The sequence below is a fragment of the Tiliqua scincoides genome, chromosome 5, assembly GCF_035046505.1.
Source record: "Tiliqua scincoides isolate rTilSci1 chromosome 5, rTilSci1.hap2, whole genome shotgun sequence".
Taxonomy (NCBI): domain Eukaryota; kingdom Metazoa; phylum Chordata; class Lepidosauria; order Squamata; family Scincidae; genus Tiliqua; species Tiliqua scincoides.
In genome coordinates, this window is record NC_089825.1 from 111,072,601 (window position 1) to 111,091,506 (window position 18,906).

General features: G+C 44.5%; 1 protein-coding gene across 1 annotated transcript; it reads right to left on the reverse strand.

The window, feature by feature from the left end:
* Positions 1 to 251: 251 nt before the first annotated feature.
* LOC136653174 (vomeronasal type-2 receptor 26-like) lies at positions 252 to 18,694 on the reverse strand. The gene is made up of 6 exons (XM_066630084.1): positions 18,410 to 18,694; positions 12,804 to 12,838; positions 10,917 to 11,205; positions 6,237 to 6,449; positions 2,328 to 2,454; positions 252 to 1,153 (listed from the first exon to the last, which is right to left on the reverse strand). Exons 1-6 carry the CDS (start codon positions 18,692 to 18,694, stop codon positions 252 to 254), a joined length of 1,851 nt encoding a protein of 616 aa, XP_066486181.1.
* Between the last annotated feature and the right edge of the window lie 212 nt (positions 18,695 to 18,906).

Genomic DNA, 18,906 nt, shown 5'->3' on the forward strand with positions numbered 1-18,906 from the left:
GTGCTGCGGCTCTCCCTGAAGTAAGGGGGAAAGATTCCCCTTGCCTCGGGCCAAGCCTCAGATGGCCCAAACTTGTGCTGGATACAGCATAGACCCACCAGCCTGCCTATTCCCCCGCCTATTCCCCCAGCCCCCGACACAGTGTCAAAGAAATGATGTGGCCCTCCTGCCAAAAACTTTGGACACCCCTGCTCTAGAGTCACATCACAACTGCAGAATAATTCTAATACAGACTTTTCTGTTTTAGATGCTTACTTGTTTTTCAATACTAGCTGGACTTTGGTATTCAACTCAGGCCTCAGCACTATTATATAGCATTTGGGGAAAAAGATACAACTCAGTAAACCAGCACTTGAGGCCAAGATGGAGAAGATCTCTACAGCCACCATGTACTTTCCCTTGGTGCTCAGGTAAGTTGGAACAAATGACAACCACACACTGCAAAACACCAACATGCTGAAAGTGATGAACTTGGCTTCGTTAAAGGTGCTGGGCAACTTTCTGGCAAAGAAGGCCACAGTGAGGGTCACCAGAGCCATCAATCCCATGTAGCCCAGAACAGAATAAAACATGATGACGGAACCTTCGTTACATTCCACCACAATCTCTTCAGTCAGAGAGTGCATGTCCAGATGTGGGAATGGTGGGGCAGTGCAGAGCCACACAATACAAATTCCTACTTGAATCAGGGAACAGGAAAGAACAACCAAGTTTGCCATTCTTTTCCCCAACCATTTCCTGATCCTGCTTCCTGGCTTGGTGGCCATGAAAGCCAGGACCACAGTGACAGTTTTGGCCAACACAGAAGAAACAGCCACTGAGAAGATGATACCAAAAGCTGTCTGTCGCAGAAAGCATGTCACTGCCCGAGGCCGGCCAATGAAGAGCAAGGAGCAGAGGAAACAAAAGAAGAGGGATAAGAGAAGGGAATAGGTGAGCTGCTCATTGTTGGCTTTGACAATGGGGGTGTTTCGATGCTGAATGAAAATTCCTAGCACAGCTATTGTGATTAGAACCAGAACCAGAGCCAAGACAGCCAAGGTGATCCCCAAAGGCTCTTCATAGGACAGAAAGTGAGGAACCTTAGGAAGGCACTGATTTTTCTCCTTGTTCGGATGCTGATCTTCTGGGCATTCAAAACAATCATCCATGTCTGCAAAAAAAGAAGATAAAAATGTTGGTCCTGGCTTTTGTATCCTAAAAAGGTTGGTCATGACTAGCTCTAGCTTGTTCTCTAAGAAACTTAGGGCTCAATTCTATCCTCTAACCTGTATCCAGCAGGGTGGTGGATTGGAAAAGGCAGAGGAACGTATTTCCCCTTCCCTCCCTGTAAGCCTCCCACTCACCAATCTGTCTTCTCAGCTCTTTAGCTGCTGCATATCCAACAGAGAAAGGGGATGGAGCTTCAAAATGGAGGGGGCACTATCTAATGCATACCCTCGCCACCAGATCCACCTCGGGTGGAGGAGGGTAGAATGAAGGGGGGGAAGAGGTGCAACAGGGCATGTGAGGGTGGAACGGTACTGGACAAGCCCAGGAGAGGGACAGGATTGGCAGATGAGGTCTCCACCATATCCTAACCCCCTTCCTAGGCCTGCTGGCCTTACATGGGGTTGGTGCAGATCCAAGAAGCCCCATTGGGCAGGCTGGAGCTTTATCCAGCATAAGGGGACAAATGTCCCCTTACCCTGAGTAGACCTCCAGCATCTTCCTAACCTGCGCTGGATACAGTGTAGGTCTTGTGGCCCCTCTGTGCCAGCAGGTTAGGATTGGGCTGCAAATCACACAAATTGGTTTGGGCTAATAGATGGTAAATCATTTAGGCAAGGGAATTCTGATGAGCTCACTTTGGATAACTTTATACATTCAAGTGGGTCTTAGGAACGTGTGTCTTGACTTTCAGGTGAGTGATATTATGGTTTAGTGTAAGTCATGATTTGGGGTATAACATTTGCATTCTGGAGAGACCAATTCAGTTTTGACTTGGTATAACAACCTTTCTCTCTGTATTCTTTTTTTCCCTTTGGCTTTTGATTATTGACCACTGTTCTCTACCTTTTCAGAAACAAAAAGTCAAGTCAAAAAGTGGCCAACATACTCCAGCCACTTTTCCCATTCACCACTTGCATTTTAAACACCATTCCAATGCCTTGCCTGACACTATCAAGGTCTAAAACCAGCCTTGACATTCCTCCCTCCATCTGCAGTAACTCAGTAGTTACTTGGTAGTTATTATTACCAATAACTGATTCAGGACTTCTGAGAACTGAAGTCCATATTAAGGCTTTCAAAATGTTGCAGCCCACCGACTCTATGGCTGCACTTACCTGTCTGATTAGAAATTGTGTTTTCTGAGCATGGCATACAATCATAGCAACAAACAGGTTTCCCCTCCCGAACCTTTCTGATGAGTCCACCATGGCAGCTGTCAACACATGTGGAATGAGGAGGCACCTAGACATGGGGAGATGTGGTCGGTATTGTGAGCCATATTCAGAAGTCCATAGCAGGGGCACCAACAGTGATACAGGACAGCTTGATGACATCAAGGCAATGGTGTGCACTGGATCCTATCCTTTTTTCACAGCTTCCCCACTTACTTTGGGGAGCCTGCCCTTATGCATAAGTTCTCTCTCTCTCTCTCTCTCTCTCTGGTCAATATTTGTTATAGGAGGTAAAAACGGTCACTGAGGAAAATATGATAGTGCACTTTAACTGCATTGCCTGGTTAGAGACTGTATGAATAGGGCTATAAAGAGGGAGCCGACAAGGATCACTGGCCAGCCCTCATTAGCACTGCTTTGGCAGAACTTAGAGAGAGATCAGTGGTTGGAAAGGAGAAATGCTGCCTGTATTGCTGATGCTGGATTCCAACTTGGCATGATAGATGGAATCCTTGGATGACAGCTGGAATGGGGATGGCTTAACACAATACAAGTGGTTGGTTGGCACCTTCAGTCTCAAAAGATTATGGTATAAGCCTACAGCACCCGGTATTCCCAGGCAGTCTCCCATCCAAATACTAACCAGGGCTGACCCTGCTTAGCTTCCGAGATGAGACGAGATCCAGCATGTGCAGGGTAACAGTTGTCAAAGACAAATGCATTAGCAGCAAGGCAGACAAATAAGCAATGGACAAAAGATATGACAGTTTGAGGACCCAGTTTTTTATGTCTCTTTTCTCCCATAGAACCCTAGAAGAAATTTGGAGGGGTTCTGTCTACAAGCCATCATTCATTATGGTGTGAGTGAACTTGACAGCATAGCCCCAGTCCTAAATGTGTTCTCGTATTCTTCTTACACCTGGCTGAAGGGCAGTTAGTTAGCTCAGGAGGCCAGTTGCTATAGTAGCATGCCTCCTTGATTGAGTTTGGCCACAGAGTTGGTGAGGACAGCCAGGGTTGAGGATCCTGCTTTTGTTTTGCTAATCTGCTTTTTCTAAATCAGGAGTGCCAAGTGCCTAGGAGGTGGGTTTTGTTGACAGGGTTGAATATGCTGCAAGAAGAAAAGTATATGCTAAAGAGAAATCACCTGCGGAATTCCCCAAGAAGAAATGACTTCATCCTAGCCAGCCTGATAGAGCAGAATGTGTCTGATTGCTTTGATTCTCAAAAGCCTGACCTCTCTCTTGGCCTTTGGATCCAAGGCATCTCACCATGCCATTTCTGGATCATTTTATTGGCCTGGATCTTTGCAAGCACCCAGTGCCACAGACATGTGTACAAAAGGGCTTGGCAGGCCACAAAATGAGAAGGGAAGGTGTTGCACAGCTGTGACACGCTGTTCTTTGAATTATCTGACACATTTTTATAAGCATGTGTATGTTTGCTGGATGAATGGCAAGCAAGCATGACCCAAAACAGTCTCAGAAAATGTTTTAATGGGCCGAGGGGAAGAAGCATCCAGTCCCCCAGTCCTCAAGGAAAAGATCTAACATCAGTTTATCTGTGTAAAGCACCAGCCTGCTCTTGCAGGTTTGCTTAGGAGAGGTTTTGCCTTCCATTTGGGAAATTCCATAACTGACTGCACCTGGTTGAGTCAACAGATTTCAACCTGTAATCAAGCCAAACACCTTCTGATTCAAAAGCGTTAGTGAAAAGTACAAGTAGTACCTACAAACCTTAGCTTTCATCACCAAGCTCACTGAAAAATCAATCATGAGTCAAACAGTAATTAAGGAACAGGTTTTCCAATCAATCAAGGAAGATTCTGCCATGCTCCCAACAGGATCCAGAACAACAGAGGAAAGTGTCTCAAGCAAGGGGTCACCAGTTTAGAGCCATCAAGATACGAGAGGAAGCTTCATGATGAGTTCACCCCACAACAGCTTCAAAGCCTCCCTTCAGGTGTTTGGGCACAAAAATCTGGGTCACAACCCCTTCCCATGTTGCTGTCTGTCATTTGCCTATTTTCACTACCATTGTTGAGTTCATGAATTGCTCCAAGACCTGTTGGTAGTGTGTCATCTACCCCCATTCTCTCTTCTACCCAAGGACTGCTGTGCTGGTGTGATTCCAAGGCAGGAATCAGGCTGTGAGATTCTGCTGTGTGATTCCAAGACAGGAAAGAGGCTACTTCTTTTCTCTTTCCAACCATTCTCCCTTCTTCCAAGTCCCCTTCCCTTGAGCACAAACCAGAGTTGTAGTGCCTGCTGAACTCTCCCCCCTCCCCAAGCAATCTCACCTCCCTTGCCTTATTTTCATTTCTGAAATCAGTTCAGACTCCTGCCCAGTCTTCTTAGGCTTGTTTTTCAAGCTCTTTTGTGATGTTCTTCTCATCTTGGACCAGGAAATCACTGTGCTTTTGCACCCCCGGTCATTGGCCCCCTTATCTTCTGTCTTGTGTGCAGTCATATTGAAAACATGCTAAGTATTTCTATCCTCTGTACTGTGGTGTGATTGTGGTATGTGTGTGAGTCTAGGACTTCTTATTCTGTTTTTTCACTCTTGATTCTTTCCTGCTTTGCTCTTCTTTTTGCCCTGTATTTCTCCTTTCCCCCTCCCTTCCCACTAGAGCAGTGGTTTTCAAACTCTCATGGAGAGTTTGAGCCACTGTAAGTGCTTGCGGGTGTGGGGGGCAGGCAGCGGGGGGAAGGCAGCAGCGCGATCCCCAGGATTGCGCCGCTCAGGGGAATGCAGGGGCTTGGGTGCACTTACCCAAGCCTCCTGCAGCCTCCCAGGGGTTCAGGGAGCCTGGTGCGATCTTCAGCAGGGCTCCCCACAGCAGTGAAAGTGAAAGCGGAGCAATCGTGCTCCACTTCCACTTTAGCGGAGGCAGGGCGCAATCGCTCCACTTTTACTTTCACTGCTGCGGGGAGCCCTGCTGAAGATCACATTGGGCTCACCACGCCCCCGGTAGGCTGCAGAAGGCTTGGGTAAGTGCACCTAAGCCCCTGCAGCCCCCTGAGTGGCGAGATCCTGGGGATTGCACTGCTGCCTCCTCCCTGCCTCTGGGCTGCCCCCACCCCTTAAGGGGGCAGAAGCCAGGGCCCACAGGCTGGGGCATCGCGACACCCCAGTTTGAAAAGCCCTGAGCTACAGCAAAACCCATGGTTCTTCAACCCCTATTTCCCCCAGAGTAACCCTACTGATTTCCCTATGTTCTGCTCCCTTCTTTCTCCCATCTTTTGCTTGGGCCATTATGCACCCTTTTCTCCTTTCCCTTTTCTCTTTCTTCCACCTAGAAACTGCTGATATTTAGGTCTTAGCTGTGCGACTGATTGCTGTGTACATTGTACTGCAGTCTTTTTGATGTCACATCAATAACAATGTATCAATTGCTGATCATATATGAAATCTCACCACTGTGTGCTAGTGGGAAGTTCCTTCTGTTTCCACCTGCATTTCATGGCATTCCATAGATCTGTGTCAAGATCCATTGTGCTTCATCCTTGCAGAGGCAATTGATTTTCCTCCATGCATTCATGTTACACATTTATTGCACACCCCGTAAAAAAGACATTGGAACATTTTGGCACCAACAATTGCGCTATCATGTTGTCACAGGACATATGCTGGCCCTTCTGAGTAAGGAAGTGTATACATTTACCCCCATATCCCCCTTTCCAGCTGCCCTAAGAAATGTGCCTAAGTTTGCATCTTCATTTTTACAGTGGAAAAAAAATCATTTCTTTTTAGCTGTCGTTAATTATGAGAGGACACACTGGATAGATAAAAGAGGGAATTCTAATAACTTGTCACACACAATTGTAATTTAGAGGTGCAGTATGTTCATACCTGCTTCAGTCTGCTGTTCCACACGATGGCATCATCGTTGATGGTGAATTCTTGGCTTGGTGAGATCATCCCAACCGGGACTTTAAGGAAAGTTTGATTGGGGAATGTGACCCAGTTGATGATATCATAGCCAGACAAGAATTCCCCATTTCTGAACAAGACTTCATGCCCAGCACCATTGTTGAAATGGATGTTTTTCAAGAAAGAATGGAGCTAGAGTGGGATAGAAAACCAGTAAGCTTCTGAACTGGAATCCAGGAAAACTCCCAGAAGTTGAGACCTTCCAATTCTTTTTTCCCACTTCAGCACCATGCACTCCATTGTGGTCCAGAAGTCTAAGGAACCCTTCAGAATAGCATGAAATGACACATGAACACAGAAAGCTATGGAAACCAGGAGCCCCATAAGTGGAAGTACAAATGGATATTCCTATTTCTTATACAAACCCCCTGTTAGCCTTGGGCTAATGATCTTTAAGCACAAAGTCTATCATTCTCTTATCATAGGCTCTTTTAACACAGCAACAGAAGTACATTAGAAAATGCTGCAGAAAGAGTCCAGTCAGCTAGCCAACATTCTGTCATTTTCAGTTCCTGTGAACCAACTGATATTTGAAGCAATGTTATAAAAAGTACTTTGTCAATCTGACAAAGTAAAGGGAAGGGACTCTTAATTCTGTGGGCTGATCCAGGGCAGTAGTGTTACTGGTTAGTGCACTGACTCCCTTACTGCTCCCCTCTCTCCCCTGGTTGGATGTGCAGCTGAATGAAGAAAAGCTTTTGTAGAATGTATCTGCTGCCACCAGCCCAGGTGAGCAGATCAGACAGAGGGCGGCCATCTGTGCAACACCCTAATCCCAGGAAAATACTGAACCTTTGGAGGTTCTATCAAAACGTCTGTAGTGCCTACAGAGTGAGGAGATGTGACAGGAAGCAGGCAGATTCAGGACTAGCAGTAGATCATGCTATTCACTCACCTCGGGGAGACTTTTCAACTGCCCCTCCCAGAGATGCAGTGCATGCATTGTAGGTGTGGCTGCATCCGTGGGGGGATTTCAGTAAGACTTGCCTGTTAATTACCTGAAGGATGTTAAGGTAATTGCCTTAATTACCTCCTTTCCCCTCTCTTCCTTGCATGCGAGTCTCTTCTATGTGGAATTCATCAGCTCTGGACAGGTTGAACTGAGGTACTCCTCTGTTGGTGTGAGCCTCAGATGTGAGAATCCTGAATCACTACTCACTTTCTTAGCCACCACACAACACCAACTGTTGTTCAATCTGTTAGTGAGATTACCTGCCATGGATGAACACCTCCATAGTGGAACAGGACTGCTTGGGGAAGGGGTGTTTGACTAAGGTCACCTTTTGAGAATTTGTAGCAGATGTGAGATTCATGAAATCCTGAATCACTACTCACTTTCTTAATCACCCACAACACCAACTGTTGTTCATTCTGTTGGTGAGATTACCTGCCATGGATGAACACCGAAAGACTCAAATTTGCTTCTTTGTTGCAGGGTCCTGTGTCTGGCCAAGTATGAGGCCTGTAGGGCATGTGCCACAGCATAGACAGCATTGTAGATACCATAGCTCTCACCAGACATACTCATCTCAAAGAAAGACAGAGGCGCTTTCCTCAGTTTCTTTTCTCCTTCACATCTTTGACAGTGTATGTATTCAAGTTGCCATAACAAACAGAGAAAGTTCTTCAGTGTCTCATCAGGCTTTAAGGTCAGCAAAAACTCTTCGAATGCTGGCACTGAACTTGTGTGGAATAAGAAAGACAAAGCTCCATGCAAAATGTTGGTACCCACCAATTGCCCAGAGTATGAAGAGATATACCACTGAGGAGGCATGATCCAAACCTTCCTTATATAAGTCCTTATATTAAATTCAATCATTTCCAAGCTCAATAAAAATTGGAACAACTTTGTATTCCCACCAACAATAATCACTTTGACTTCAGTTGTTAAAATTGTTAATTTTAACCCTTCTATTTTTTTAACAAGCTCATATTTTTTTTCTGAATCCCTTTGCAACCATGCAATGCAAATATTGTTCTGGGCAAGCTGTGGTGTCAGGCTCAGCACAAAGCTTTCTCCATCCTCATCATCCGAAACCACGAGGCCAACCCACATCCATCTGAAATGCAGAAGTAGCTGGACAATCCCAGCGTGATGCAAAGTTTCCCTTGGTGCAGTCCAGTACAATGAAGGGAAGTGAATTCTACTACTTAACGTCCTTTCAGCTGTACCATAAGCAAACTATAGAATGGAAACAACATAACTCATTATAATTTGAAGAAATACTGCATTTCCAATGTGATATGTTTACTCAAATGATCCAGTAATGCCAATTCCTCAATTTCCATTTCTGTTGCTATACCATAGGCATTGATTATTGATGAGAACGTTTCTATCTCACCTTTGATCAGGTCATGCTCAAGGCAACTGAGGACATCAAATTATAATATAATTGATGTTATACTATTATATATATACATATATATAATATACATACAATAATATATAATATATAATAATATATACATATTATTATAAAAATAATAAAAATATAATTTTAATACATAATTAAAAAATCCTAACCAAACCATGAAACAATTATTCACCAAAGCTAACTATAGAACAGAACCAAGTCATTGCAAAGGGCAGAATTAAAGTCCAATCCATTAAAACATGAGATCATCCAATTCCTTCCAATTGTTTCATCATGACTTCAGCGCTCTCCGGAAAGTAACCACTTAAGTGAACAGGCCATTACTGGATGTGCTTTCTAGGATACATACATCCTGTGCACATGGGGGAAATGTATTCTGTATGTGAGGATCAAATGCAGTAACCAATGGCACAACTCTATGGCCCTGCATATAGGAAAGAGGGAAGTGGGAGTAAAGATGCAGCAACAAAATCTTTTGTCATTTCTCTGGAGGGGGTATCACTATTGTCCCTCTCCCACTGAATACCAGCTTCAGTATAAACCCTTCCCCTACTTCCTACACCACATAGTCCCAATTGTGAACTGGCTGTTTCGGGTACTATTTTATATGGATAACACATACAGTGGTGCAAAGCACACATTTAACAAAATGGACGGAGTTGCTTTGGGAAGATTTTGGCAGCCTAAAGAATGACCAACTAGGAACTGTGTCTTATTTACCTCAGATTAGCTACCCAAATTGGAGTAGCTGTTTCAGGGAAGGAGACCCTGGCAAGAGCACTGCCACAGGAAGCAAAACTAGTGGTTAAACCACACACACCCTTTCTGCTCTTCACTTTCTCTGTTTCCTGGGTCACCATCTGACTGGGGGGGGGAGGAGTAGATCTAAGTGCCACCACCATCCCAAATTAAGGATGTCAAGCAGTGGAGTCCCATTAGGGGGAAAAACTGCCTCCCAGAAACACAAATATTATTATTTAAGTCAAATTGTTGTCGTGCCCACCAGTAGCGGAGCCGGGGGGGGGCAGAGCAATAAGTGCTGCATGGCTCTGAAACTTGCCATGTAAGCTGCCCCTCTTCCTCACTCTCAGGTCCATTCCGAGGAGTGAAGGCAACACAGAGGCATCTTCTCTGTGTTGCTTTCACCCCCAGACAGGCTCCAAGAGCCAGGGTGAGGGGCAGCTTACACAGCGAATGAGAACGCATGCGATCCGACATGGTAACCCACAGAACTGTTTATTAACATGGACCAGGCAAGCAAAGAGTCAAAACATAACTAATTTATTATCAAAAGAAAAAAGATTAAATAAAAGGGCAAAAGCAATCAAGTGCAACAAATAGCCTTATGGAACATGCCTGCATGAGGCTGGTTGGACACAAAAGACAGCTTGACAGAAGTAGATGCAATAACTAGTAACATGCCACAGAGAGAGCAGGGAAGCTACACAAAACAAAGCACACAAAACCCAACAGATTGCTAAACTGATGACATTTGCCCTAAGGCCGCAATCCTAACCCACTTTCCAGCACTGACATAAGGGTAATGCAACTCCAAGATAAGGGAACAAACATTCCCTTACCTTGAAGAAACATCCATGAGTGCTCCCCAACTGCAGGATGCAGCATATGCCCCTGAGGGCCCAATCCTTTCCAGTTTTCCAGCGCTGGTGCAGTTCTGCCAGTGGGGTGTGTGCTGCATCCTGCGGTGCAGGGACAGACACTTGAGCCCCCTCAAGGTATGGAAACATGCATTCTCTTACCATGGGGATGCATTTTGGCTGCACTGGAGCTGGAAAGTTGGATAGGATTGGGCCATTATTCTCCTACATTTAAAACTACACTTTTTTTGTTTGTTTCCGTCCAGCTAATGAAAGGAAGACTACAGGAACATAACAGAATTTTGGAGATGGTTTTGACTTCCAAATTGACAACTTCAGATCACATTTTTTACTCTTCCTTTTTCAATCAAGAGATGTAAACTGCTGGAATAGGCCCACTTTTCAGCAGACTATTGTGAAATTTAGAAAGTCAATGCTTACGGTTTTCTGGAAATGTCATATGGTGAGGATAAGTCCTGGAGTTGAATAAGGAATTCCATTGCCATGCTTGTAAGAGTCACAACCTAACAATAAATCCTCTCATTTTGCTCCATAACAAATGGGCATTTCATCATGATATAGCTATCCAGAGAGTACCCCACCACACTCAATGCACACACACATACCTGTGCAATCTTGTAGACACTGAAAACGTTGGCTATTTGGATAGACGTTTCTTTAGCTAATCCCCCTACAACAGACAACACATTCTTCCTATCACATTTGTAATTGAAGCAATTCTTTTGCTGTGTGAATAGAAGGTCCAGAATGCTCCCAGAAGTGGTCTCTGAATTATACATGTTGTCATAGATGTGGAATCCCAAGGTAATATTGAGCAAGAGTGTGGGACTGCAATTGATCTCATGGATGGCAAATATCAAGGACAGGGCATGTTGGTAATACGCTACTGTTGTTCTGCAATAGAAATAGTTCTGAGAAATTTCTATGAACGATGTCTCATGATTTATCACTAGCACCACATCTACAAAGCTTGCTAAAAGCCTAATTCCCACCAGTAAGAGCAAGGTAGAAAGTGCTTTGGGTTTTGTATGTGGGAGGAAAGTTGTTCAAAAGGCTGTTGGAGCAATCTCGGATAAAATAGTATTTTATCCTTTTAACGCTTTACTGCTCACTCTTGCAATATTTGCTTCATCATACTTTACTCAATATTTCCTTCTTCCTAAGGTACGGGATTCAAACACTAGTTAGGTCTCGCCTGTACCTCATTTTTTGACTGCTAAAATTTATATGTGGAGGGATAATAATCCATTCTAGGTTGTCTTACACCTTGTTGTGTCCTTCATCCCAACTAATGTCTTGCCCACCTTGTGTTTTTAGTGTCTTCCTGATGATTCTGCAGTCACCAAGTTAGTGTAAAAGCCTTGCTGACAATAGCAAGCTATGATTGGCTTTGCTCCTTTGTAATCTCTCCAAGTACATATGAATGATATTGTCTGTGAGAGAGGAATTTTTTTAACCCATTTTTTGCCCAGCCCACAGGTGTACACATTTGGTCCCTGTTGCATATTTGCAATGTTGGGCAGATTAAAGAAAATGCAAATTCACCTTCCTGTTAGAAGAAATACATGCATAGCACAAGCACCTAAAGTTAGTACGAGGGTAAAGAGTAACAACAGAACGGAACGGAATGAACTGAATAGAAAAAGTGGCACAGACACATCTATCTATGTACCAATCTCCAATAAAATACAATCAAGTTTATCATGAAGCTGACTGCTATAAAAGCTTATGGTCTGTGTCTTCCTTAGACGAACTTAGTTTAAGCTCATTTCGAGTGTTGCAAAATCCTTAACTTGTGGAACACTCTGTGATGCCAATAAATTTGTTATAAGTAGGAGATGAACCGATCTATCTGTCCCAATCACTTGTTTGTCACTCTTTGATAAATTGCACCTCTCAGACTTACTCATGCAGCTGTTGGACCCACAGAAAATCTCAGAAAAATGAGATTATTTTAAAATTTTAAAAAAAGAACTTACAGGGAAGTCTCATAATTCTGACCAGGAACTTCTCTAAAATTGAGCAAGTGTACCAGAGGCAATACTAGAGAGAAAATCCCACCAATCATGGCTTGTCCTGGTTTATATATATTGTCTTGGATGCTTCTAATATGACATGCTCTTTTTTGGTTCTGGCACACAATAGGAAGGAACATCATCTGAAAAAGCAGCAGCAAGAAGAGCCGCCTAAATAGAAATCCATGCTTGGCCATGCCACAGCATTACATCTGCCTCTGTTACCAGACCAACAGTTACAGTGATACAACAGTCACATTAACAGATAGAGCCCTACACCATTTTCAAGTGACACATTGCAGTCAGCACAGACTAGGGCTGAGGATTTAACTGCCAGTGTTGTCCCTCTGGATTGTTTTTTGAAGAGGTGTAAAAATAATAGTTATTTTAATAATTACCAAGTAGATAAATGCCTTTCTGAAAAAGAACAGATAAATATCTTCCTAAAGTCAGATAAGATCAGGTTGTGCAACTCACATATTAGGCTTTTTCAGAAAGTAACCTCTTGTAGACTGTTTAAAAAAAAGAATGGAAAACAATTCTATTATGCAAAGAAGTTACTAACTATAAACACTACTTCTCAATATCATAACCACTCAAACTGAGACACTTGTCATAGTGTGGCACAAGTGTTTGTATGTACTTGTCAAAGAACATCAACGCAGACCCCATTCGCAGCTTTTTGGGAATGTCCATGAGGTTTTTGGGCACTCACTTTGCACAAAACTTGCAATAGCCTAGTTTCTTAGTCACGGTTTCATACAGAATCATCATATATGCTCCCTACCACATCCTTGGTACTCCCCTGCAACTGTGGTGAGGTGACAGACAATCTTGTTGAGTGAGTCAACAAAGTGATTCAAGGCGCCATTGGTTCACGATTTCTCAACTTTCCGTCAGCAATTAAATTTGAAGAAATTTGATGGAAAGTTCAGAAATAGTGTAGGGACTGGCATTGGGCCAGCACTGGCGCTGACTTGGCACAGAATGTTGCAAGCATTATGAGTAAACTTGTGTAAAGGGGGTAAAGACGGTTTTAAAAAAGTTAAATCTCTTCCCTCTAAGGTAAAAATTTCCCTTTTCCAAGTGGAAGTTAATGATAGTTAGAATTACTGGCCCACCCACAAGTCATCACCATGTATGGGCATTAAGCCCTAAAGTCACACACACACACACACACACACACACACACACTAACATTAGCAGTGTATAAATGGGCAGAGCAACCTGTGCTCAGGTTTTCACTTTCTGCAAGCCAGTAGAAGGTGTTAGCCAGCAGGCTCTTACTCTGAGAAGCCGACTCCCGGGTGTCAGGCCTTGGCATCTCTCAGGGCATGAAATTTTTGTGAGCCAGGATGTGGCAGGAGGGGCCTTGAAGTCAAGGCCCAGTGTAATGTAAGCAAATGTAACTGCAATACTGATTAATAAGTAGATGCACCTGTGTTAGGTGGGAGCCATGTGACTTGGGGAGATGTATGCTGAGTCACGTAGGCAATGGAGGAGTGGTGCAATGCACCACTCGGCAGCCAATCAGAATTAGTCACAAGACTATGTGGTCGCCCTACTCTGACTGGCTGTCCCCAGTATATAAGGGGGCGAGAACAGACACCAAGTGTGGGTTGCTGTGGTGGATGTTCTAGGAGAAGTGCTGCTGGTTTGTTCTGTGACTCGGACAGCTTATCGTGACTGTGCCTTGCTGTATCCCTGACTTCTGGACCATTTGACTGACTTCTGCCTGCTCCTTTTGCCAATACATGCTTCTATACTCATGAAGCCTGTGTCTTAAGCTTTGTTTGGGAATGGCTGCCTCCTGTGCTGCCCCACTGCTTTGCCGCTCAGCTCTGCTGCTGAAAAGGAGGCACATTCCGTCCTCCTCTGCCAGCCTGACACAGGGGCAGAACCACCAGCCCCTCTTCCCTTCCTTCTTACCCTCACTCAGACTCTTGGTTCTCAGAAGCCACTGGAACCATTAATTTCTGGCTCTCAGCCATGCATGTCACCAGACTGTTAGTCCCCTATGCTTTGGTACTACCTTTGTGTTCTCTTTCTCTGTTCTTATAATAAAAACCCTTGTTGACTTTGAGAGAACCATGTTTGTGTGTGTGTGTGTGTGTGTGTGTGTGTGTGTGTGTGTGTGCGCGCGCCTGTTCTGCCAAACTGGCATATCAATACAAATCAATACAAATACAAATCAGTACACGAACCATCTCGTTTGGGCTTCTGGGTCCAGATTTGGCTTAAACACATTTCCGGATCTAAGCTGGGTGCTGATGCTACTGGACCTTGCTCTCTTGTTGGCCCCCAAAATGATGGAGTTCTTGCAAATAAGACCAAAATTTAAGCACCCTCCAGCAGTCACAAAGTTATAAGAGCAAGCCAAGGCAACACCAATTTTCATAACTCTCCACCATACAGTGTAGCTACCACCACCATGTTCCATCATTACAGCCCAATCCTGAGCTTACTAGGTCTCAGCCTCTGCTTCTCTTGGTAACATGAAATAAAGTTGCCCTTTCTCCCATATCTGTTGTCTCGAGTGTTCATTGGACAGTGCGGAAACAAGGGGACTTTTGTCCCCTTCCCCCAGATAAACGCAGTAACCCCACAATGGGGGCTACTCAATTCACTGCCAACCCCTCCCCAAAACACCTCCTCCCCACTTCCCCCCACACCTCCACTTAGATCTCTGCTGCTTGGTGGTCTGTGCAACCGCTGAGTGGCGGAGATCAGACACCCGCTCTTACAGCACAATTGCAACAATGTCCGCCAGCGGTAAGCCAGTACACCAAGCCCAAGATTGGACTCTTACTCCTCTAGCTCCTCATTAAATGGAAATCACTACAGCTCTCCAGCATTCCTTATTGACATCCCTCCAGTGGCAACCACTGAGCTCAGACCTTCCAAGGATTCCAAAAACATATCCTTTCATCTGCTGTGACAGATGTAACAGACAGAGTAAAGATGGATGTACTAAAAACTACTGATGACCTCCACTGACTGATCTGCTGAATATGATTGTTCCTCCTGTTCATACAGGACGTAGCAGTGGCCGCTACCATACAGAATGAATGCTACTGGGCCAAAAGACAAGCAGCCTGAAGACCCCTTGGAGACAACCATCCCAAATTAAAAATGTCCCACGTTGACCATATGCCCTGAATTAATATTCAGCGGAGTGGGCAATCAAATGCCATAACTTGTGATGGACTTTTCTTCATAATGCTGTCCAATCTCCTTTGACAGGCATTTAGGCCAGTTGCCATCACAATGAGGGCACAGTCCTAACCCTCGACTGGGCTAGCGTAAGTCCCTTATGCCAGCCCAGAGGTATTGTGAAAGTGCTGTAAAGCACTCCTGTGCCACCGTTCAGGGAAAGAGGCCGGCATGTGAACATGCACCAGCCTCCTAAGGCCGACACAAGGCTGCGCCGGCCAAAGCTGGCATGGGGGCTTGGAGAGGGCAGGGGAAGGATAGGCAGCAAGCAGGCCCATGGACAGGCCATGGACAGAGAAAATGATCAGGATCCGCACTTGTGATGGATCGTAACCTCAGTCCTGGGCAGCTCAGAGCAGCTCTAGGCTGCTCAGTTCTGCACTACCTCTTTAGGTGGTGCAGATCTGAGTAGCCCCATTGGGGCTTCTGCAGCATTACCTGGGGTAAGGGGAATGAATTCCCCTTACCCTGGATTGAGCCGCAACCAACTGCAACCCCACGTTGGATTCAGGGCGGGCCAGTTGGCTTACCCATTCCCATGCAGGCACTGGCATCACTAGGGAGGTGCAAGGGGTGCAGGCCACACTGGGTGACATGCCCTGGGGAGGATGTGCTAACTTCACGGGATTAGGAGCTACCCCATCGTGCCATACACCGTTGGATGTGGAATGCCCAGCAGAGTGCAATGCCAAAAACCGAATTGAAATAGCTCCTTTCCTTCAAAAGTTATGGCCAAAAAACCAGAAAGAAAAAATGCATGGAGCCCTATGGAAAGTGAAAGTGGGCCATATTGCGTGTTTACTTGCGAGTAGGTGTACGTGCCATAGTCCATCGGAAAGGGCAGGCTGAGAGGACTCCAACGACACCAGAATGGTCCCGATCCTATGAATGCGGCCCCCAAAAACAGGAGAAGGAGGTTCCTCCCTCCCTCCCAGCTGCGTCTATTGAGCCCAAAACAAAGTGACATGCCTGCATTTACTCGTGAGTAGGCAAACTTGCCTTAGTCCAGGCAAGAACTGAGAGGACTCAGGGCAGGCTAAGAGGACTCCAAGGACGTCAGAATGGTCCTGATCCAATGAATGCAGCCCCAAAAAACACAAAAGGGAGAAGGAGGACCCTCCCTCCCAGCCCTATGGAAAGCAAAGCAGCCTCACGGTCGCGTTTACTCATGAGTAGGCAGATGAGCCTTGGCTGGTTGTCAGGCCAGGCAAAGGGGAATGTGAGGACACCAGAATGGTCCAGATCCCATGGAACTTAAGCTCAACATATGTTACAAAAGGCAGCCTCCCCCCCCCCCACTAAAAAGGACAAAAAAGAGACTTGAACTGGTAAGGGGAATATTTTCTATTTTGCACTTGTAAAGCCAGGTGGGTCTTTGTATTGATATGCTTGAAGTAGAAGAACTTTAAACTGGGCACTGGGGAGGGCTGGAAATCTCACTGATTCTTTTTGGGGGGTTATTGTTGCAGGCAGGCTACAGAGTAAGCTCCATTGACCACTATGGGACTTACTTCAGAGTAGACATGCATAGGATTGCTCATTCCATGTTGCAAATACTTGGCAGAGGTCTGTTTTATTAAACATCAGGATATAATCCTTGTTTCCATCTGAAACAAAGTCCCAGGCTACAATTCAGTTCACCATTACCTAAGAACAACACCCATGGAAAGCAATGGGTCTACTTCTGAGTAAATAGGGTTGCAACTACAAGCAGCTACATATGCTCACAGTCATTTCTTGTTGCTTGTCTCACTGCTGTGAATTGAATTGCACACTCCCAGTTATGTGTTATAAGTTGTATGTTATATGCAGAGCCTCTGGCTTAACACACCAGGCACCTTAAAAAAGGATTGGATTAATGGTTCTCTTGCTGGGGTTTCCAACCTTTTTTCACTTGCATACCCCTTGGCAGTCTTTTTCCATGAATTGTACCCCTCACATTAGCTAAATGTCTGTAATCAATATTAAGAATATAAGCCCTCATCTCCTCTATATGAAAACCCAGACTTCATGTATTCATCACAGAATTTTCTCTTTTTATCTGTTAGAAGAACTGAAGGCTCTGCCTTTGCACTGTTTAGCACCAGAAGTGTCCTGAGAAATTCTGGGTGATTGATCACTTTCCATATTGTATTGCAGCTTTTTCACTGTGTTGGTTTTCAATCATTGATTCATACATGAATTGATGACCAAAAACTAGCTGCTGGTGGGGCTTTCACAGCCAACTGACTTCCCTTCCTGCTGGCCCTGCAAGGCATTCTGGAGCACTACCTGCCTTTTTCTGCCATTGTTAAATTATTTTTCAAGTACCCCTAAAGGTCCTGTGAGTGCCCCTGGGGGTACATACATCCCAGGTTGGGAACCACTGTTCTACTGGTGTGTTGTTTACAGTGCACTTACTCTGATACAAAAAGTTTGTGAAGACCAGAATTTTAAAAGTTAAAGAAAAAAACATGTATCTTATGATCTTTTACAATATTTTTAATAAATTAGAGAAATAACAATTAGTAGTAGGTTATTTTTCAGGATCTGGCCTTGGGTAAAATCAGACAAAACTAGAGTCAGATACCCCCCTAACTTTAACCCCGACATATCTGAGGGTCATAGAAAATTTCATGGCTTTTTTTTTCTCAGAACCTGCCCTTGACTTATCTGTGAGATTGACTTGTCGTGGAATCTCTCCCGCCAAGTGTCACAATGGTGAGGTAAATTGATAGCTTCATGAGGAATACCACTTTAATGCTTAAAATAGCCACATCTTAACAACAGAGCCACTTGTTTTGCTCTATAATGAGAGGGCATTTTATTACACTATAACTCAACAGCAACTCTGCAAGGAGAGTATCCCATCACACTCAATACATACATACCTGTGGGATCTTGTAGACGTTAAAAATGTTGGCCATTTGGACGGATGTTTCTTTAGTGAATCCCCCAACAACAGACAATACTTCCTGCCGATCACATTTGTAATTGATGCAATTCTTTCGCTGTGTGAATAGGAGGTCCAGGATCCTCTCATAGGCAGTCGCTGAATTAAACAGGTTGTCATAGAGGTGGAAGCCCAAGGTGATATTGGGCAAGAGGCTGGGATTGGTATTGATCTCATGAATGGCAAATATCAAGGACAGGGCATGCTGGTAAAAAGTAACCATTGTACTGCAATATGAATGATATCGAGACTTAGAAAATTCTATGAATTATGTCTCATGAATTTTCACTAGCACTTCAGCTACAAAGCCTGCTGAAACTCTAATCTCCAGCAGGAAGAGGAAGGTAGAAAGTGAGTGCTTTGGGTTCTGCATGTGGGAGCACAAGTTGTGCAATGCTTGGCTCTTGGAGCCTATTTAGATAAACTAGTATTTTT